Consider the following 23,033-nt stretch of genomic DNA (forward strand, 5'->3'; position numbering starts at 1 on the left):
AGCGAAGTGAGCAGGGGGCGCACTTTAAAAATTAAATGCTGCATCAAAAAGAAATCACACCGCGCTGCTTTCTGTGTGTGGCATTTTATCATCACCTCTATTTTCCTATGCATTTGTTTTTCTATTACGGTGTTTTGCATATTTTTTCACAACCTCCCAACCTTTTAGTTAGTAAGATAAAACAATAAGATCTATACGGCAGAAACATTTAGATAACAAAATAATGCTTACCTGATAAATTTATTTCTTTACGGGCATGGAGAGTCCACGACTTCATTCAAATTACTAGTGGGATATTCACCTCCTGGCCAGCAGGAGGAGGCAAAGAGCACCCCAGCAGAGCTGATAAGTGTCACTTACCTTGGGTTGTGGACTCTCTATGCCCGGAAAGAAATTTATCCGGTAAGCATAAATTTTGTTTTCTTTCCTAAGGCACGGAAAGTCCACGACTTCATTCAAATTGCTAGTGGGGACAACTACTCAAGCTAGAGGACAGGCGGACCTAAACAAAAGGCACCACCGCTTGAAGACAAAAGTATCAAATTTGTAGAATTTTGAAAAAGTATGCAAAGAGGACCATGTTGCCGTCTTGCAAATTTGCACCATCAAAGCTTAATTTTTGAGAGCCCAGGAAGAGGAAACAGCTCTAGTAGAATGAGCCGTAATTCTCTCAGGAGGTTGCTGACCACCTGTCTCATAAGCTAACCGAATAACACTTCTTAACCAGAGAGAAAGGGTAGTAGAAGTGGCCTTCTGACCCTTACGCTTACCAGAAAAAAACAACAAACAGGGCAGAAGACTGACGAAAATCTTTCGTTGCTTGAAAATAAAATTTTAAAGCATGCACAACATCCAAGTTATGCAAAATACATTCCTTATGGGAAGAAGGATCCGGACAAAAGGAAAAAACAACAATTTCCTGATTAATATTTCGATCTGAAACAACCTTAGGGAGAAAACCCAACTTCGCCGTCCTCCTGTTCAAAGAGGCAAAGAATGACTGGGGGTTATGTGTAAGAGAAGTGACACTTAACAGCTCTGCTGGGGTGCTCTTTGCCTACTCCTGCTGGCCAGGAGGTGAATATCCCACTAGTAATTGTAATGAAGTCATGGACTCTTCATGCCTTAGGAAAGAAAATTACACTTTGATTTGAAAGACAATTTCATATACGTCCATGTTCAGCCCATTTTACGATGAAACAAAAAATACGCTTTGTATTTTCTATTTATAAAGTATGAATTTCTATGTGGTTTTTGCACATCCCGTTTACTTACATTAAGATTTACACTGTGCAAATTGAATAAGATTTATTCGTCTAATTTACATACAAATTTTACATTTTTGATAAAATATCTCCCCATAGCGAGATATCCTGTTTTTAGTGGCTTAAGATAATTCCACCACGGTAATAAAATACGGGCGAGCATTCTTAAAAAATCTCACCAGCCCAGAGACCTTATCATCTGGCCCTATGCGTTTAACCCCTGCACAGGCATTAAACATACATGTAAAGTCATCTCCAGAGCAACAGTGCACTACTGGGAGCTAGCTGAACACATCTGGTGAGCCAATGACAAGAGGCATTTGTGTGTAGCCACCAATCACCAGCTAGCTCCCAGTACTGCATTGCTGCTGCTTAGCATCATGTACATATTCTTTTCAGCAAATAATATTAAGAGGACAAAGTAAATTTGACAATATAAGTGAATTTAATTGTGACTTTCCTATCTCTTTAAGAGTTATTTCTAGTAACAAATAATTTTCTAACCATTGGATCATTGCGACTCTAGTTATATTAAATCAATTCTAGAAAGCACAAATCATACCCTTGTCCGTGTCATGTTGTACTGTATCGTCCGTATCACCACTAGTATGAGAAGGCTTCCCAGCGATATTTCTGTCAGCACTCGCTCTGAGTACCAAGTTATGTTTTTCAATATCTGAAAATGAAGAAAATGTGAATTTAATACATTTATTTCCCATTTGGATGTTTCCTGTATTTATCTAGTTTATGTTTAAGCCAGACTAGCGGGGCAAGCCTGTTTATATATAAATGTATGTAGAATAATCCAACATTTTAGGAACTGTTGCTCCCTGGTTCAGGGAATTTGTCAAGCCTGGTAATATTAAATAAATGTATAATGTACTTGGCATCATATATACACAATCAAAAAAAGTTACCTCAGTATGCTGCAACAATACAGTCTACCAATGTGACACTGACTCGTATTCTGAATGAAATATATTATGTTCCACTACCTCAGTCACCATTAGTAGTAAGGTGAATTAAAGGTACACTAAACCCAATTTTTCTTTCATGATTCAGATAGAGCATGCAATTTTAAGCAACTTTCTAATTTACTCCTATTATCCTTTTTTTTTCGTTCTCTTGCTATCTTTATTTGAAAAAGAAGGCATCTTAGCTTAGGATTTTGGGAAGTCTCCCTAAGTGTGATGCGGGAATCCAGACGTGGACCCGTTGCTCAGTGTGCCTAGAGGGATATGGCTGCACCTCACTGACGAGGCCCACAATAGGCCGAAACATACGTCTGGGGTTTTGCTGTTTCTCTCGTTCAGAGAGGGATTGCCTGGTATTTCGGGGCTGGACTGTTCTGTGAAGTCTGGATCAGACTGATATGCTTCAGGAAAGTTCTTCTCTGTGAAAGGCACATGTTGAGCTAAAAAAGAAGCTGCTTCTTGGGTGGTAACTAGCCATAGAGCAAGCTATTATGCTTTTGTTCGTTCCCAGGTTGAGCGCTTCTCTCTTTTTATTTATGCAAATTATGACATTTTGGGAAGTCTCTCTAAGTGTGATGCGGGAATCCAGACGTGGACCCGTTGCTCAGTGTGCCTAGAGGGATATGGCTGCAACTCACTGACGAAGCCCACAATAGGCCAAAACGTACGTCTGGGGTTTTTCTGTTTCTCTCGTTCAGAGAGGGATTGCCTGGTATTTCGGGGCTGGACTGTACTGTGAAGTCTGGATCAGACAGATATGCTTCAGGAAAGTTCTTCTCTGTGAAAGGCACATGTTGAGCAAAAAGAGGCTGCTTCTTGGGTGGTAACTAGTCATAGAGCAAGCTATTATGCTTTTGTTCGTTCCCAGATTGAGCGCTTCTCTCTTTTTGTTTATGCAAATTATGACCTTTTTTGGAAGTCTCCCTAAATGTGATGCAGGAATCCAGACGTGGACCCGTTGCTCAGTGTACCTAGAGGGATATGGCTGCATCTCACTGACGAGGCCCACAATAGGCCGAAACGTACGTCTGGGGTTTTGCTGTTTCTCTCGTTCAGAGAGGGATTGCCTGGTATTTCGGGGGTGGACTGTACTGTGAAGTCAGGATCAGACTGATATGCTTCAGGAAAGTTCTTCTCTGTGAAAGGCACATATTGAGCAAAAAGAAGCTGCTTCTTGGGTGGTAACTAGCCATAGAGCAAGCTATTATGCTTTTGTTCGTTCCCAGGTTGAGCGCTTCTCTCTTTTTATTTATGCAAATAATGACATTTTGGGAAGTCTCCCTAAGTGTGATGCGGGAATCCATACGTGGACCCGTTGCTCAGTGTGCCTAGAGGGATATGGCTGCACCTCACTGACGAGGCCCACAATAGGCCAAAACATACGTCTGGGGTTTTGCTGTTTCTCTCATTCAGAGAGGGATTGCCTGGTATTTCGGGGCTGTACTGTAAACTGTGAAGTCAGGATCAGACTGATATGCTTCAGGAAAGTTTTTCTCTGTGAAAGGCACATGTTGAGCAAAAAGAGGCTGCTTCTTGGGTGGTAACTAGCCATAGAGCAAGCTATTATGCTTTTGTTCATTCCCAGGTTGAGCGCTTCTCTCTTTTTATTTATCTAAGCTAAGGAGGCAGACAATTTTTGGTTCAGACCCTGGTCAATACTTGTTTATTGGTGCTGTCCAATCAGCAAGGACAACCCAGGTTGTAAACCAAAAATGGGCCAGCTTATAAACTTACATTCTTGCTTTTCAAATAAAGATAGCAAGAGAATGAAGAAAAATTGATAATAGGAGTAAATTAGAAAGTTGCTTAAAATTGCATGCTCTATCTGAATCATGAAAGAAAAAAAATTGGGATCAGTGTCCCTTTAAATATCTCACAAAATGTAAAATTAAGTATGGTGTTTTTATTTTTTTTAAATGTACATTTTGTATATACTTTGCAATAAATGTGAGACTCCATACTATTAAGTCGGCTAATGTTTAGTTGACCTAGCTACATACTACATAATAATTGCTTAGATCACTGCACAAGTCACCTGGCTTCTGATTGGTCACAGCTAAGGAGAACAGAAACATAACTAAGACAGTTTTCTAGGGGTACATCTATGTACTGTTCTGATAACTCCTGCACATTTGGCCACAAAATCACAGTTTTTAATGATTATACAACAAATAGTTATGCAGCTAGTTTGCTTATTTGCTGAAACCCACTATATACATACAACAACCATAACATCCCTTTAATTTATTGCAGTTTTAGTGTAAATGGACTTGTTTATGGAAAACAAAGAGCTGTAACTTGCTGCAGTGCAAGCACAGGGGACCTTCATCGGCTTATGCCCTACCTGATGTTTGTTTGCTGGTACCACATTCTCTCAGCAGGGGGGCTTGCTCCAGGCTGGTGGTCTCCATGATAGAACATTCAATTTCAAACCACTTTCCAATTTATTTCTATTATATCATTTGCTTAGTTCTCTTGGTATTCTTTGTTGCAAAACATTTCTAGGCAGGCTTGGGGGCAGCAAAATTTGTACTCCTATTATCTAATTTGCTTCATTCTCTTGGTATCCTTTGTTAAATGAGCAGCAATGCACATATATGTCTCTTGTCATTGGTGGACGGGATGTGCTCAGCTAGCAACCAGTAGTGCATTGCTGCTGATTTAACAAAGGAAAGCAAGAGAATGAAGCAAATTTGATAATGGGAGTAAAATTTTAAGTTGATTAAAATTGAATGTTCTATCTTAATCATGAAAGATAATTCTTTTAACTTTCCCACTTTCCTCAGGAATGTTCTCTACTCTGAGCTTTACATTTTAAACTAATCTTCTTTGTAATTTTAATAAGGTGCTTAAAAAGGGACAGTTCACCCCAAAATTTTCTCCCATTTAAATTGTTCCCAATGATTCATTTTACTTCTGGAGTATTTTAAATTGTTAACAAGTAGCTCCTTTACCCCTATTTTGGCATTTAAAAACAGAATTTATGTTTACCTGATAAATTACTTTCTCCAACGGTGTGTCCGGTCCACGGCGTCATCCTTACTTGTGGGATATTCTCTTCCCCAACAGGAAATGGCAAAGAGCCCAGCAAAGCTGGTCACATGATCCCTCCTAGGCTCCGCCTACCCCAGTCATTCGACCGACGTTAAGGAGGAATATTTGCATAGGAGAAACCATATGGTACCGTGGTGACTGTAGTTAAAGAAAATAAATTATCAGACCTGATTAAAAAAACCAGGGCGGGCCGTGGACCGGACACACCGTTGGAGAAAGTAATTTATCAGGTAAACATAAATTCTGTTTTCTCCAACATAGGTGTGTCCGGTCCACGGCGTCATCCTTACTTGTGGGAACCAATACCAAAGCTTTAGGACACGGATGAAGGGAGGGAGCAATCAGGTCACCTAAATGGAAGGCACCACGGCTTGCAAAACCTTTCTCCCAAAAATAGCCTCAGAAGAAGCAAAAGTATCAAACTTGTAAAATTTGGTAAAAGTGTGCAGTGAAGACCAAGTCGCTGCCCTACATATCTGATCAACAGAAGCCTCGTTCTTGAAGGCCCATGTGGAAGCCACAGCCCTAGTGGAATGAGCCGTGATTCTTTCGGGAGGCTGCCGTCCGGCAGTCTCGTAAGCCAATCTGATGATGCTTTTAATCCAAAAAGAGAGAGAGGTAGAAGTTGCTTTTTGACCTCTCCTTTTACCAGAATAAACAACAAACAAGGAAGATGTTTGTCTAAAATCCTTTGTAGCATCTAAATAGAATTTTAGAGCGCGAACAACATCCAAATTGTGCAACAAACGTTCCTTCTTTGAAACTGGTGTCGGACACAGAGAAGGTACGATAATCTCCTGGTTAATGTTTTTGTTAGAAACAACTTTTGGAAGAAAACCAGGTTTAGTACGTAAAACCACCTTATCTGCATGGAACACCAGATAAGGAGGAGAACACTGCAGAGCAGATAATTCTGAAACTCTTCTAGCAGAAGAAATTGCAACTAAAAACAAAACTTTCCAAGATAATAACTTAATATCAACGGAATGCAAGGGTTCAAACGGAACCCCCTGAAGAACTGAAAGAACTAAATTGAGACTCCAAGGAGGAGTCAAAGGTTTGTAAACAGGCTTAATTCTAACCAGAGCCTGAACAAAGGCTTGAACATCTGGCACAGCGGCCAGCTTTTTGTGAAGTAACACAGACAAGGCAGAAATCTGTCCCTTCAGGGAACTTGCAGATAATCCTTTTTCCAATCCTTCTTGAAGGAAGGATAGAATCCTAGGAATCTTAACCTTGTCCCAAGGGAATCCTTTAGATTCACACCAACAGATATATTTTTTCCAAATTTTGTGGTAAATCTTTCTAGTTACAGGCTTTCTGGCCTGAACAAGAGTATCGATAACAGAATCTGAGAATCCTCGCTTCGATAAGATCAAGCGTTCAATCTCCAAGCAGTCAGCTGGAGTGAAACCAGATTCGGATGTTCGAACGGACCCTGAACAAGAAGGTCTCGTCTCAAAGGTAGCTTCCAAGGAGGAGCCGATGACATATTCACCAGATCTGCGTACCAAGTCCTGCGTGGCCACGCAGGAGCTATCAAGATCACCGACGCCCTCTCCTGATTGATCCTGGCTACCAGCCTGGGGATGAGAGGAAACGGCGGGAACACATAAGCTAGTTTGAAGGTCCAAGGTGCTACTAGTGCATCCACTAGAGCCGCCTTGGGATCCCTGGATCTGGACCCGTAGCAAGGAACTTTGAAGTTCTGACGAGAGGCCATCAGATCCATGTCTGGAATGCCCCACCGCTGAGTGACTTGGGCAAAGATTTCCGGATGGAGTTCCCACTCCCCCGGATGCAATGTCTGACGACTCAGAAAATCCGCTTCCCAATTTTCCACTCCTGGGATGTGGATAGCAGACAGGTGGCAGGAGTGAGACTCCGCCCATAGAATGATTTTGGTCACTTCTTCCATCGTCAGGGAACTCCTTGTTCCCCCCTGATGGTTGATGTACGCAACAGTTGTCATGTTGTCTGATTGAAACCGTATGAACTTGGCCCTCGCTAGCTGAGGCCAAGCCTTGAGAGCATTGAATATCGCTCTCAGTTCCAGAATATTTATCGGTAGAAGAGATTCTTCCCGAGACCAAAGACCCTGAGCTTTCAGGGATCCCCAGACCGCGCCCCAGCCCATCAGACTGGCGTCGGTCGTGACAATGACCCACTCTGGTCTGCGGAATGTCATCCCTCGTGACAGGTTGTCCAGGGACAGCCACCAACGGAGTGAGTCTCTGGTCCTCTGATTTACTTGTATCTTCGGAGACAAGTCTGTATAGTCCCCATTCCACTGACTGAGCATGCACAGTTGTAATGGTCTTAGATGAATGCGTGCAAAAGGAACTATGTCCATTGCCGCTACCATCAACCCGATCACTTCCATGCACTGAGCTATGGAAGGAAGAGGAACGGAATGGAGTATCCGACAAGAGTCTAGAAGTTTTGTTTTTCTGGCCTCTGTCAGAAAAATCCTCATTTCTAAGGAGTCTATTATTGTTCCCAAGAAGGGAACCCTTGTTGACGGAGATAGAGAACTCTTTTCCACGTTCACTTTCCATCCGTGAGATCTGAGAAAGGCCAGGACAATGTCCGTGTGAGCCTTTGCTTGAGGAAGGGACGACGCTTGAATCAGAATGTCGTCCAAGTAAGGTACTACAGCAATGCCCCTTGGTCTTAGCACAGCTAGAAGGGACCCTAGTACCTTTGTGAAAATCCTTGGAGCAGTGGCTAATCCGAAAGGAAGCGCCACGAACTGGTAATGTTTGTCCAGGAATGCGAACCTCAGGAACCGATGATGTTCCTTGTGGATAGGAATATGTAGATACGCATCCCTTAAATCCACCGTGGTCATGAATTGACCTTCCTGGATGGAAGGAAGAATAGTTCGAATGGTTTCCATCTTGAACGATGGAACCTTGAGAAACTTGTTTAAGATCTTGAGATCTAAGATTGGTCTGAACGTTCCCTCTTTTTTGGGAACTATAAACAGATTGGAGTAGAACCCCATCCCTTGTTCTCTTAATGGAACGGGATGAATCACTCCCATTTTTAACAGGTCTTCTACACAATGTAAGAATGCCTGTCTTTTTATGTGGTCTGAAGACAACTGAGACCTGTGGAACCTCCCCCTTGGGGGAAGTCCCTTGAATTCCAGAAGATAACCTTGGGAGACTATTTCTAGCGCCCAAGGATCCAGAACATCTCTTGCCCAAGCCTGAGCGAAGAGAGAGAGTCTGCCCCCCACCAGATCCGGTCCCGGATCGGGGGCCAACATTTCATGCTGTCTTGGTAGCAGTGGCAGGTTTCTTGGCCTGCTTTCCCTTGTTCCAGCCTTGCATTGGTCTCCAAGCTGGCTTGGCTTGAGAAGTATTACCCTCTTGCTTAGAGGACGTAGAACTTTGGGCTGGTCCGTTTCTACGAAAGGGACGAAAATTAGGTTTATTTTTTGCCTTGAAAGGCCGATCCTGAGGAAGGGCGTGGCCCTTACCCCCAGTGATATCCGAGATAATCTCTTTCAAGTCAGGGCCAAACAGCGTTTTCCCCTTGAAAGGAATGTTAAGTAGCTTGTTCTTGGAAGACGCATCAGCCGACCAAGATTTCAACCAAAGCGCTCTGCGCGCCACAATAGCAAACCCAGAATTCTTAGCCGCTAACCTAGCCAATTGCAAAGTGGCGTCTAGGGTGAAAGAATTAGCCAATTTGAGAGCATTGATTCTGTCCTTAATCTCCTCATAAGGAGGAGAATCACTGTCGACCGCCTTTATCAGCTCATCGAACCAGAAACATGCGGCTGTAGCGACAGGGACAATGCATGAAATTGGTTGTAGAAGGTAACCCTGCTGAACAAACATCTTTTTAAGCAAACCTTCTAATTTTTTATCCATAGGATCTTTGAAAGCACAACTATCCTCTATGGGTATAGTGGTGCGTTTGTTTAAAGTGGAAACCGCTCCCTCGACCTTGGGGACTGTCTGCCATAAGTCCTTTCTGGGGTCGACCATAGGAAACAATTTTTTAAATATGGGGGGAGGGACGAAAGGAATACCGGGCCTTTCCCATTCTTTATTAACAATGTCCGCCACCCGCTTGGGTATAGGAAAAGCTTCTGGGAGCCCCGGCACCTCTAGGAACTTGTCCATTTTACATAGTTTCTCTGGGATGACCAACTTGTCACAATCCTCCAGAGTGGATAATACCTCCTTAAGCAGAATGCGGAGATGTTCCAACTTAAATTTAAATGCAATCACATCAGGTTCAGCTTGTTGAGAAATGTTCCCTGAATCAGTAATTTCTCCCTCAGACAAAACCTCCCTGGCCCCATCAGACTGAGTTAGGGGCCCTTCAGAAATATTAATATCAGCGTCGTCATGCTCTTCAGTATCTAAAACAGAGCAGTCGCGCTTACGCTGATAAGTGTTCATTTTGGCTAAAATGTTTTTGACAGAATTATCCATTACAGCCGTTAATTGTTGCATAGTAAGGAGTATTGGCGCGCTAGATGTACTAGGGGCCTCCTGAGTGGGCAAGACTCGTGTAGACGAAGGAGGGAATGATGCAGTACCATGCTTACTCCCCTCACTTGAGGAATCATCTTGGGCATCATTGTCATTGTCACATAAATCACATTTATTTAAATGAATAGGAATTCTGGCTTCCCCACATTCAGAACACAGTCTATCTGGTAGTTCAGACATGTTAAACAGGCATAAACTTGATAACAAGTACAAAAAACGTTTTAAAATAAAACCGTTACTGTCACTTTAAATTTTAAACTGAACACACTTTATTACTGCAAATGCGAAAAAACATGAAGGAATTGTTCAAAATTTACCAAATTTTCACCACAGTGTCTTAAAGCCTTAAAAGTATTGCACACCAAATTTGGAAGCTTTAACCCTTAAAATAACGGAACCGGAGCCGTTTTGAACTTTAACCCCTTTACAGTCCCTGGTATCTGCTTTGCTGAGACCCAACCAAGCCCCAAGGGGAATACGATACCAAATGACGCCTTCAGAAAGTCTTTTCTAAGTATCAGAGCTCCTCTCACATGCGACTGCATGCCATGCCTCTCAAAAACAAGTGCGCAACACCGGCGCGAAAATGAGGCTCTGCCTATGCTTTGGGAAAGCCCCTAAAGAATAAGGTGTCTAAAACAGTGCCTGCCGATATTATTATATCAAAATACCCAGATAAAATGATTCCTCAAGGCTAAATATGTGTTAATAATCAATCGATTTAGCCCAAAAAAAGTCTACAGTCTTAATAAGCCCTTTTTGAAGCCCTTATTTACAATCGTAATAAACATGGCTTACCGGATCCCAGAGGGAAAATGACAGCTTCCAGCATTACATCGTCTTGTTAGAATGTGTCATACCTCAAGCAGCAAGAGACTGCTCACTGTTCCCCCAACTGAAGTTAATTGCTCTCAACAGTCCTGTGTGGAACAGCCATGGATTTTAGTGACGGTTGCTAAAATCATTTTCCTCATACAAACAGAAATCTTCATCTCTTTTCTGTTTCTGAGTAAATAGTACATACCAGCACTATTTCAAAATAACAAACTCTTGATTGAATAATAAAAACTACAGTTAAACACTAAAAAACTCTAAGCCATCTCCGTGGAGATGTTGCCTGTACAACGGCAAAGAGAATGACTGGGGTAGGCGGAGCCTAGGAGGGATCATGTGACCAGCTTTGCTGGGCTCTTTGCCATTTCCTGTTGGGGAAGAGAATATCCCACAAGTAAGGATGACGCCGTGGACCGGACACACCTATGTTGGAGAAATAGCTGATTTAGCCTGTGGTAGCCCAACCTATTGCGAAAGTTTCTATACTGGAGTATATTCTATTGAATAGCCTAAGTAAACACAGCCAGCAGAAGAGATTACACTCTCAGTGGGGGGCATGGTAGTTAAGTAATAAAATTATAATTTTCCATTGTTCTCTATATGTATTGAGCTTTACTTTTACAGACATATATAAGATAAGGAAGCAAGTCTGTGTACATAAAAGTGATAACATAATGAGATCTGATATTACCTGAAGCTCAACCCATTGTAATAGGCTGTGGTTAAAAGCACAAAACCAGCTAATTTATATACACAAATAAACTGAAAAAAACATAATTTATGTATGAACTTACCTGATAAATTCATTTCGTTCATATTGGCAAGAGTCCATGAGCTAGTGACGTATGGGATATACAATCCTACCAGGAGGGGCAAAGTTTCCCAAACCTCAAAATGCCTATAAATACACCCCTCACCACACCCACAATTCAGTTTAACGAACAGCCAAGCAGTGGGGTGATAAAGAAAGGAGTAGAAAGCATCAACTAAAGAAATTTGGAAATAATTGTGCTTTATACAAAAAATCATAACCACCATAAAAAGTGTGGGACTCATGGACTCTTGCCAATATGAAAGAAATGAATTTATCAGGTAAGTTCTTACATAAATTATGTTTTCTTTCATGTAATTGGCAAGAGTCCATGAGCTAGTGACGTATGGGATAGCAATACCCAAGATGTGGAACTCCACGCAAGAGTCACTAGAGAGGGAGGGATAAAAATAAAAACAGCCATTTTCCGCTGAAAAAATTAATCCACAACCCAAAAAAATAAGTTTATTCTCATAAATGAATGAAAAAAACTTAAATCAAAAAGCAGAAGAATCAAACTGAAACAGCTGCCTGAAGAACTTTTCTACCAAAAACTGCTTCTGAAGAAGCAAATACATCAAAACGGTAGAATTTAGTAAATGTATGCAAAGAGGACCAAGTTGCCGTTTTGCAAATCTGATCAAATGAAGCTTCATTCTTAAAGGCCCACGAAGTGGAGACTGATCTAGTAGAATGAGCTGTAATTCTCTGAGGTGGGGCCTGACCCGACTCCAATTAAGCTTGATGAATCAAAAGTTTCAACCAAGAAGCCAAGGAAATTGCAGAAGCCTTCTGACCTTTCCTAGGACCAGAAAATAAAACAAATAGACTGGAAGTCTTCCTGAAATCTTTAGTAGCTTCCACATAATATTTCAAAGCTCATACCATATCCAAAGAATGTAAGGATCTTTCCAAAGAATTCTTAGGATTAGGACACAAGGAAGGGACAACAATTTCTCTATTAATGTTGTTAGAATTCACAACCTTAGGTAAAAATTGAAAAGAAGTCTGCAAAACTGCCTTATCCTGATGAAAAATCAGAAAAGGAGACTCACAAGAAAGAGCATATAGCTCAGAAACTCTTCTAGCAGAAGAGATAGCCAAAAGGAACAACACTTTTCAAGAAAGTAGTTTAATACCTTCAAATTTAATGATTTGAGATCCTGATGAAAAAACGGACCTTGAGACAGTAGGTCTGGCCTTAACCGAAGTGGCCAAGGCTGGCAACTGGACATCCGAACCAGATCCGCATACCAAAACCTGTGCGGCCATGCTGGAGCCACCAGCATCAAAAATGATTGTTCCATGATGATTTTGGAGATCACTCTTGGAAGGAGAACTAGAGGCGGGAAAATGAAAGCAGGATGATAACACCAAGGAAGTGTCAGCGCATCCACTGCTTACGCCTGAACATCCCTGAACCTGGACAGGTATCTGGGAAATTTCTTGTTTAGATGAGAGGCCATGAGATCTATCTCTGGAAGACCGCACATCTGAACAATCTGAGAAAACACATCTGGATGGAGAGACCACTCCCCTGGATGTAAAGTCTGACGGCTAAGATAATCCGCCTCCCAATTGTCTACACCTGAGATATGCACCGCAGAGATTAGACAGGAGATGGATTCCGCCCAAGCAAATATCCGAGATACTTCTGTGAGTCCCACCCTGATGATTGACATATGCCACTGTTGTGATATTGTCTGTCTGAAAACAAATGAACGGTTCTCTCTTTAACAGAGGCCAAAACTGAAGAGCTCTGAGAATTGCACGGAGTTCTAAAATATTTATTGGTAATCTCGCCTCTTGAGATTTCCAAACCCCTTGTGCTGTCAGAGATCCCCAAACAGCTCCCCAACCTGAAAGACTTGCATCTGTTGTTATCACAGTCCAGGTTGGCCGAACAAAAGAAGCCACTTGAACTAAACAATGGTGATCTATCCACCACGTCAGAGAGTGTCGTACATTAGGATTTAAGGATATTAATTGTGATATCTTTGTATAATCCCTGCACCATTGGTTCAGCATACAAAGCTGTAAAGGTCTCATGTGAAAACAAGCAAAGGGGATCGCGTCCGATGCTGCAGTCATGAGACCTAAAACTTCCATGCACAAAGCCACTGAAGGGAATGACTGAGACTGAAGGTGCCGGCAGGCTGCAACCAATTTTAAACGTCTCTTGTCTGTTAGAGACAGAGTCATGGACACTGAAACTATCTGGAAGCCTAAAAAGGTGATACTTGTCTGAGGAATCAAGAAAATTTTTGGTAAATTGATCCTCCAACCATGTTTCCGGAGAAAAAATACTAGTTGATTCGTGTGAAATTCTGCAGAATGTAAAGACTGAGCTAGTACCAAGATATCGTCCAAATAAGGAAACACCGCAATACCCTGTTCTCTGATTACAGAGAGTAGGGCACCTAAAACCTTTGAAAAGATTCTTGGAGCTGTTGCTAGGCCAAATGGAAGAGCAACAAATTGGTAATGCTTGTCTAGAAAAGAGAATCTCAGAAACTGATAATGTTCTGGATGAATCAGAATATGAAGGTATGCATCCTGCAAGTCTATTGTGGACATATAATGTCCTCGCTGAACAAAAGGCAGAAATTTTCAGATCCAGAACTGGTCTGAATAAATTTTCCTTCTTTGGGACAATGAATAGATTTGAATAAAACCCCAAACCTTGTTCCTGAAAAGGAACTGGCATGATTACTCCTGAAGACTCCAGGTCTGAAACACACTTCAGGAAATCCTGAGCTTTTACTGGATTTGCTGGGATACGTGAGAGAAAAAATCTAAAAAAAATTACTCTGAATCCTATTCGATACCCTTGAGAGACAATGCTCTGAATCCATTGATTTTGGACAGAATTTATCCAAATATCCTTGAAAAACCTTAATCTGCCCCCTACCAGCTGAGCTGGAATGAGGGCCGCACCTTCATGCGGACTTAGGGGCTGACTTTGGTTTCTTAAATGGCTTGGATTTATTCCAATTTGAGGAAGGCTTCAAATTGGAAACAAATTCCTTGGGAGAAGGATTAAGTTTTTGTTCCTTATTTTGACGACACGAACGAAAACGGTTAGAAGCCTTAGATTTACCCTTAGGTTTTTTATCCTGAAGCAGAAAAACTCCCTTTCCCCCAGTGACAGTTGAAATAATAGAATCCAACTGAGAACCAAATAAATTACTACCTTGGAAAGAAAGAGATAGTAATCTAGATTTAGATGTCATATCAGCATTCCAAGATTTAAGCCACAAAGCTCTTCTAGCTAATATAGCTAAAGACATGGATCTAACATCAATTTTGATAATATCAAAAATGGCATCACATATAAAATGATTAGCATATTGCAGTAAGCGAATAATGCTAGATATGTCAGAATCCAATTCTTGTTGCGCTAAATTCTCCAACCAGAAAGTTGATGCAGCCACAACATCAGCCAAAGAAATTGCAGGTCTGAGAAGATGACCTGAATATAAATAGCCCTTCCTTAGATAAGATTCAAGCTTCCTATCTAAAGGATCCTTAAAGGAAGTACTATCTTCCATAGGAATAGTGGTACGTTTAGCAAGAGAAGAAATAGCCCCATCAACTTTGGGGATTTTTTACCAAAACTCTATAGAATTTGCTGGTAAAGGATACATTTTTTTAAACCTTGAAGAAGGAATAAAAGAAGTACCTGGCTTATTCCATTCCTTAGAAATCATATCAGAAATAGCCTCAGGAATAGGAAAAACCCCTGGAGAAACCACAGGAGGTTTAAAGGGACAGTCTAGGCCAAAATAAACTTTCATGATTCACATAGAGCATGCAATTTTAAACAATTTTCCCATTTACTTTTATCACCAATTTTGCTTTGTTCTCTTGGTATTCTTAGTTGAAAGCTTAACCTAGGCGGTTCATATGCTAATTTCTTAGACCTTGAAGCCCACCTCTTTCAGATTGCATTTTAACAGTTTTTCACCACTAGAGGGTGTTAGTTCACATTTCATATAGATAACACTGTGCTTGTGCACGTGAAGTAATCTGGGAGCAGGCACTGATTGGCTAGACTGCAAGTCTGTCAAAAGAACTGAAAAAAGGGGCAGTTTGCAGAGGCTTAGATACAAGATAATCACAGAGGTTAAAAAGTATATTATTAGAACTGTGTTGGTTATGCAAAACTGGGAAATGGGTAATAAAGGGATTATCTATCTTTTAAAACAATACAAATTCTGGTGTAGACTGTCCCTTTAAAAACAGCATTTAAACGTTTATTAGACTGAACGTCAAGAGGACTGGTTACCTCAATATCCAAAGTAATTAACATTCCTTTTAATAAAGAACGTATATACTCTATTTTAAATAAATAAGTAGAATTGTTGGTGTCAATGTCTGAGGAAGGATCTTCTGTATCAGATAGATCCTCATCAGAAGAGAATAAATTATTAAGTTATTTATTATTATCATTTATTTGTATAGCGCCGCCAAATTTCGTATGTTTTTGGTCATTTGAAATTTCATCAACTGAATGAGAAGTTTTAAAAGACCTTTTACGTTTATTATAAGGTGGAAATGCAGACAAAGCCTTCTGGATAGAATCAGAAACAAATTCTTTAAAATTCATAGGTATATCATGTACATTAGAAGTTGAAGGAACTGCAACTGGCAATGTACTATTACTGATGGACACACTATATGCATGTAAAAGTTTATCATGACAACTATTACAAATGACATTCGGCAAAATAATTTCCACAATTTTACAACAAATGCACTTAGCTTTGGTAGAACCGATTTCAGGCAGCAATGTTCCAGCAGAAACTTCTCAGGCAGGATCAGATTGAGACATCTTGCAAAATGTAAAAGAAAAAACAACATATAAAGCAAAATTATCAATTTCCTTATATGACAGTTTCAAGAATAGGACAAAATGCAAATAGCATAGCCCTCTGATAGAGAAAAAGGCAAGAGGCAAACATCAAAGGGGTATTGAAATAATGAAAAAGTTTGGCGCCAAGTATGACGCACAACGTAACTGAAAACTTTTTTGGCACCAATAATAACCGTAAATGACACTCTCGTGTCACTGACGCAACCGTGTGTAAGGCTTCGGCATCAACTATGACGCCGGAAATGAGGAAGTTGCGTCAGACTTATTTTTCGCGGCAAAAAAATTCTCGCGCCAAGAATGACGCAATAAAGTTTAGCATTTGACGCACCCGCGGGCCTAATATTGCCCGCAATTTGCAAGAACTAGTCAATTGAAAAAAAAGACTAAACCCCAGGTAAAAAAATGTTTATATTCCCCAAATATGAAACGGACAGTCTGCAGAAGGAAATACATGAACCTGACTCATGGCAAATATAAGTACAATACATATATTTAGAACTTTATATAAATGCATAAAGTGCCAAACAATAGCTGAGGTGTCTTAAGTAATAAAAAAAATACTTACCAAAAGACACCCATCCACATATAGCAGATAGCCAAACCAGTACTGAAACAGTTATCAGTAGAGGTAATGGTAAATTAGATGAATCTCTACGACCGATAACAGAGAACCTATGAAATAGACCCCCGTTAGGGAAATCATTGTATTCAATAAGTGATACTCCCTTCACGTCCCTCTGATATTCGCTGTACTCAGAGGAATCGGGCTTCAACAATGCTGAGAAGCGCATATCAATCAAATCTTAGCACAAACTTGCTTCACCACCTCCATAGGAGGCAAAGTTTGTAAAACTGAATTGTGGGTGTGGTGAGGGGTGTATTTATAGGCATTTTGAGGTTTGGGAAACTTTGCCCCTCCTGGTAGGATTGTATATCCCATACGTCACTAACTCATGGACTCTTGCCAATTACATGAAAGAAATGCAATTTCTCATACATTTTATACTCTACAGCTGGTATAACAAGTCAATGAAAATAGATTCATATAAAAACTATTTTACAGTGTACTGTCCCTTTAAAATATGTGTTTGCTGATTCAAAACTTTGTCCTCAAAGATACTGCAATTCAATTCTATGACCAGATCTGGTATTTACAGTGTGTTTTTTTTCTAATGTAAATATGTTTCAGATATAATTGTAGGCTTCCCAACTTGTATGGTGAATCTTGTCATTATCTTATTGTTTATTACTGAGTACACTATTTATACACACTCACCATCAGTCAGTCTCTCTCTCTCTCTCTCTCTCTCTCTCTCTCTCTCTCTCTCTCTCTCTCTCTATATATATATATATATATATATATATACACACACACACACTCACCATCAGTCAGTCTCTCAGAATATGGTTGCCTTTAAGGGACATGAAACCCACAATTTTTCTTTCATGATTCAATTTTAAATGATTCATTCCAATTACTAGTGGGATATTCAACAACTGGCCAGCAGGAGGAGGCAAAGAGCACCCCAGCAGAGCTGTTAAGTGTCACTTCCATTACCCATAACCCCCAGTCATTCAGCGGAAGGGAAACGGAAAAAGAAGATAACACAAGGGTATAGAGGTGCCTGAGATTTGTACAAAAAAACTGCTGTCTTAAAATTTAAATAAGGACAGGTCATAGACTCTCCATGCCTGGAAAGAAAGAAATTTATCAGGTAAGCATACATTTTGTTTTCTTTCCTAGTGGGAACCCATACCCAAGCCAGAGGACACAGAATGAAAGGAAGGGAGAACAAGACAGGCGGACCTAAACAGAAGGCACCACCGCATAAAGAACGTTTCTCCCAAAGGAAGCCTCACATTTGTAGAATTTGGAAAAAGTATGGAAAGAGGACCATGTTGCCGCCTTGCAAATTTGCTCCACAGAAGCTTCATATTTGAAAACCCAGGAAGAGGAGACAGCCCTAGTTGAATGAGACTTAATTCTCTCAGGAAGCTGCTGTCCAGCAGTCTCATAAGCTAACCGGATTACACTTCTCAACCAGAGAGAAAGAGTAGTAGAAGTGGCCTTCTGACCTTTACGCTTACTAGAACAAACAACCAACAGGGCAGAAGATTGGCGAAAATCTTTAGTTGCTTGAAGGTAAAATTTTAGAGCATGCACAACATCCAGGTTATGCAAAAAAACGTTCCTTCTAGGAAGAAGGATTGGGACAAAAAGAAGGGTCTAAAATGAGGAATTCGGCTTCCTCCAATCACGGTGTTGAATCAGACATTGATTCCCCCGGGGGGGGGCGTGATTGGAGGATGACCAATCCGTCATTTCTGACGTAGGAAGAGGCTTGGGACGACTGGGAAAGCTGGAGCAGCTGTCAGGATTATAAGGTAAGAATTTTTTCACAACACGAGTGAAATGGAAATTTTGATGAATTAAAGTGCCTCTGTTTTTAATTGAATTTTTAAAAACCGGGCACTTTATCATAAAAATTTACATTCACTTTAACCTAGGAGTGCTCTGCATGTAGTTCAAAGTGCGACCTGAGGAGCTGAAGAGGACAGTGAAGAAGGGAAGTAAAGTTGTGGGGGGTTAAAACTTGAATATGCCGCCTCCTTCACAGGCATCGCTAGGTTAATGCTACATAATTCTGCGCATAGTGCACCTATTTTTCCTGAGTGCGCAGCTGTATTTGTTGACATGGGCTTTTGTTTTATAAACTGTAACCAAATAGAATATTTTATTTTACAGTTTTTTTCAGCTTTAAAAGGGATATAAAACACAAAACAATGTTCTTTTGTGATTCAGCCAATAGAATGCGAGCTCAATCTGATTGGCTAATCGAATCAGCCAATCGGATTGAACTTGATTCTGATTGGCTGATTCCATCAGCCAATCAGAGTTTTCCTACCTTAATTCCGATTGGCTGATAGAATCCTATCAGCCAATCGGAATTCGAAGGACGCCATCTTGGATGACGTCCCTTAAAGGAACCGCCATTCGTCGGGAAGTCGTCGGAAGAAGAAGATGGGTCCGCTGTGGAGGTCTTCAAGATGGAGCCGGTCGTCATCGGATGAAGATATAAGATGCCGCTTGGATCAAGATGGTTGCCGGTCCGGATCGCCTCTTCTTCCCGGATAGGATGAAGACTTTGGAGCCTCTTCTGGACCTCTTCAGCCGCCGGATGATGGATGTCTAGCCCCCGCTTGGGCTTGGATGAAGATTTCGGAGCCTGGAACGATCGGTGATACCTGGCAAGGTGAAGAAAAGGTAGGAAGATCTTCAGGGGCTTAGTGTTAGGTTTATTTAAGGGGGGTTTGGGTTAGATTAGGGGTATGTGGGTGGTGGGTTGTAATGTTGGGGGGGTATTGTATTTTTTTTTTACAGGCAAAAGAGCTGAATTCTTTGGGTCATGCCCCGCAAAGGGCCCTTTTAAGGGCTGGTAAGGTAAAAGAGCTTTGAACTTTTGTAATTTAGAATAGGGTAGGGCATTTTTTTATTTTGGGGGTCTTTGTTATTTTATTAGGGGGCTTAGAGTAGGTGTAATTAGTTTAAAATTGTAATTTTTTTCTAATGTTTGTAAATATATTTTTATTTTTTGTAACTTAGTTCTTTTTTATTTTTTGTACTTTAGTTAGTTTATTTCATTGTAATTATTTGTAGGAATTGTATTTAATTTATTTATTGAAAGTGTAGTGTTAGGTTTAATTGTAGATAATTGTAGGTAGTTTATTTAATTTATTTATTGATAGTGTAGTGTTAGGTTTAATTGTAACTTAGGTTAGGATTTATTTTACAGGTAATTTTGTAATTATTTTAACTAGGTAACTATTAAATAGTTATTAACTATTTAATAGCTATTGTACCTGGTTAAAATAAATACAAAGTGACCTGTAAAATAAATATTAATCCTAAAATAGCTACAATATAATTATAATTTATATTGTAGCTATATTAGGGTTTATTTTACAGGTAAGTATTTAGCTTTAAATAGGAATAATTTATTTAATAAGAGTTAATTTATTTCGTTAGATAAAAATTATATTTAACTTAGGGGGGTGTTAGTGTTAGGGTTAGACTTAGCTTTAGGGGTTAATCCATTTATTACAGTAGCGGCGAGATTCGGTCGGCAGATTAGGGGTTAATAATTGAAGTTAGGTGTCGGCGATGTTAGGGAGGGCAGATTAAGGGTTAATACTATTTATTATAGGGTTATTGAGGAGGGAGTGAGGCGGATTAGGGGTTAATAACTTTATTATAGTAGCGGTGCGGTCCGCTCGGCAGATTAGGGGTTAATAAGTGTAGGCAGGTGGAGGCGACAGTGAGGGGGGCAGATTAGGGGTTAATAAATATAATATAGGGGTCGGCGGTGTTAGGGGCAGCAGATTATATATCAGTCTGATCCCGCCAAGTAAGGTCAGTCCAGCCCCGAAATACCAGGCAAAATACCAGGCAATTCTCCTCTGAACAAGGAACATGACAACCCCAGACGATCATTTCGGCCTCCTATGGGCCTCGTCAGTAAGGTGCAGCCACATTCCTCTAAGCACACTGGGCAAGGAGTCCACGTCTGGTTTCCCCCATCACCCATAGGGAGACTTCCCCAGGGTCATAATAATTTGCATACAAAGAGAGAAGCGCTCTACCAGGAACGAACAACAGCTCAGTGGCTTGTTCTATGGCGATTTACCACTCGGAGGCAGCCTCTTTTAGACCAGTGTGCTTTTCATAGAAGAAAACTTTCCTGAAGTATATCAGTCTGATCCCGCCAAGTAAGGTCAGTCCAGCCCCGAAATACCAGGCAATTCTCCTCTGAACAAGGAACATGACAACCCCAGACGATCATTTCGGCCTCCTATGGGCCTCGTCAGTGAGGTGCAGCCACATTCCTCTAAGCACACTGGGCAAGGAGTCCACGTCTGGTTTCCCCCATCACCCATAGGGAGACTTCCCCAGGGTCATAATAATTTGCATACAAAGAGAGAAGCGCTCTACCAGGAACGAACAACAGCTCAGTGGCTTGTTCTATGGCGATTTACCACCCGGAGGCAGCCTCTTTTAGACCAGTGTGCTTTTCATAGAAGAAAACTTTCCTGAAGTATATCAGTCTGATCCCGCCAAGTAAGGTCAGTCCAGCCCCGAAATACCAGGCAATTCTCCTCTGAACAAGGAACATGACAACCCCAGACGATCGTTTCGGCCTCCTATGGGCCTCGTCAGTGAGGTGCAGCCACATTCCTCTAAGCACACTGGGCAAGGAGTCCACGTCTGGTTTCCCCCATCACCCATAGGGAGACTTCCCCAGGGTCATAATAATTTGCATACAAAGAGAGAAGTGCTCTACCAGGAACGAACAACAGCTCAGTGGCTTGTTCTATGGCGATTTACCACCCGGAGGCAGCCTCTTTTAGACCAGTGTGCTTTTCATAGAAGAAAACTTTCCTGAAGTATATCAGTCTGATCCCGCCAAGTAAGGTCAGTCCAGCCCCGAAATACCAGGCAATTCTCCTCTGAACAAGGAACATGACAACCCCAGACGATCATTTCGGCCTCCTATGGGCCTCGTCAGTGAGGTGCAGCCACATTCCTCTAAGCACACTGGGCAAGGAGTCCACGTCTGGTTTCCCCCATCACCCATAGGGAGACTTCCCCAGGGTCATAATAATTTGCATACAAAGAGAGAAGCGCTCTACCAGGAACGAACAACAGCTCAGTGGCTTGTTCTATGGCGATTTACCACCCGGAGGCAGCCTCTTTTAGACCAGTGTGCTTTTCATAGAAGAAAACTTTCCTGAAGTATATCAGTCTGATCCCGCCAAGTAAGGTCAGTCCAGCCCCGAAATACCAGGCAATTCTCCTCTGAACAAGGAACATGACAACCCCAGACGATCGTTTCGGCCTCCTCTGGGCCTCGTCAGTGAGGTGCAGCCACATTCCTCTAAGCACACTGGGCAAGGAGTCCACGTCTGGTTTCCCCCATCACCCATAGGGAGACTTCCCCAGGGTCATAATAATTTGCATACAAAGAGAGAAGTGCTCTACCAGGAACGAACAACAGCTCAGTGGCTTGTTCTATGGCGATTTACCACCCGGAGGCAGCCTCTTTTAGACCAGTGTGCTTTTCATAGAAGAAAACTTTCCTGAAGTATATCAGTCTGATCCCGCCAAGTAAGGTCAGTCCAGCCCCGAAATACCAGGCAATTCTCCTCTGAACAAGGAACATGACAACCCCAGACGATCGTTTCGGCCTCCTATGGGCCTCGTCAGTGAGGTGCAGCCACATTCCTCTAAGCACACTGAGCAAGGAGTCCACGTCTGGTTTCCCCCATCACCCATAGGGAGACTTCCCCAGGGTCATAATAATTTGCATACAAAGAGAGAAGCGCTCTACCAGGAACGAACAACAGCTCAGTGGCTTGTTCTATGGCGATTTACCACCCGGAGGCAGCCTCTTTTAGACCAGTGTGCTTTTCATAGAAGAAAACTTTCCTGAAGTATATCAGTCTGATCCCGCCAAGTAAGGTCAGTCCAGCCCCGAAATACCAGGCAATTCTCCTCTGAACAAGGAACATGACAACCCCAGACGATCGTTTCGGCCTCCTATGGGCCTCGTCAGTGAGGTGCAGCCACATTCCTCTAAGCACACTGGGCAAGGAGTCCACGTCTGGTTTCCCCCATCACCCATAGGGAGACTTCCCCAGGGTCATAAT

General features: G+C 41.5%; 1 protein-coding gene across 2 annotated transcripts in view; it reads right to left on the bottom strand.

Moving 5' to 3' along the window:
* DYM (dymeclin) overlaps positions 1-23,033 on the bottom strand; it is a 1,389,654-nt gene that overhangs the window by 733,974 nt on the left and 632,647 nt on the right. For both annotated transcript variants that reach the window (XM_053701098.1, XM_053701099.1), the window contains exon 12: positions 1,828-1,941. In XM_053701098.1, the coding sequence (XP_053557073.1) occupies positions 1,828-1,941 (114 nt within the window). The remainder of the gene's footprint in view (positions 1-1,827; positions 1,942-23,033) is intronic.

This window comes from Bombina bombina, chromosome 2 (genome assembly GCF_027579735.1).
Source record: "Bombina bombina isolate aBomBom1 chromosome 2, aBomBom1.pri, whole genome shotgun sequence".
NCBI classification, from domain to species: Eukaryota; Metazoa; Chordata; class Amphibia; order Anura; family Bombinatoridae; genus Bombina; species Bombina bombina.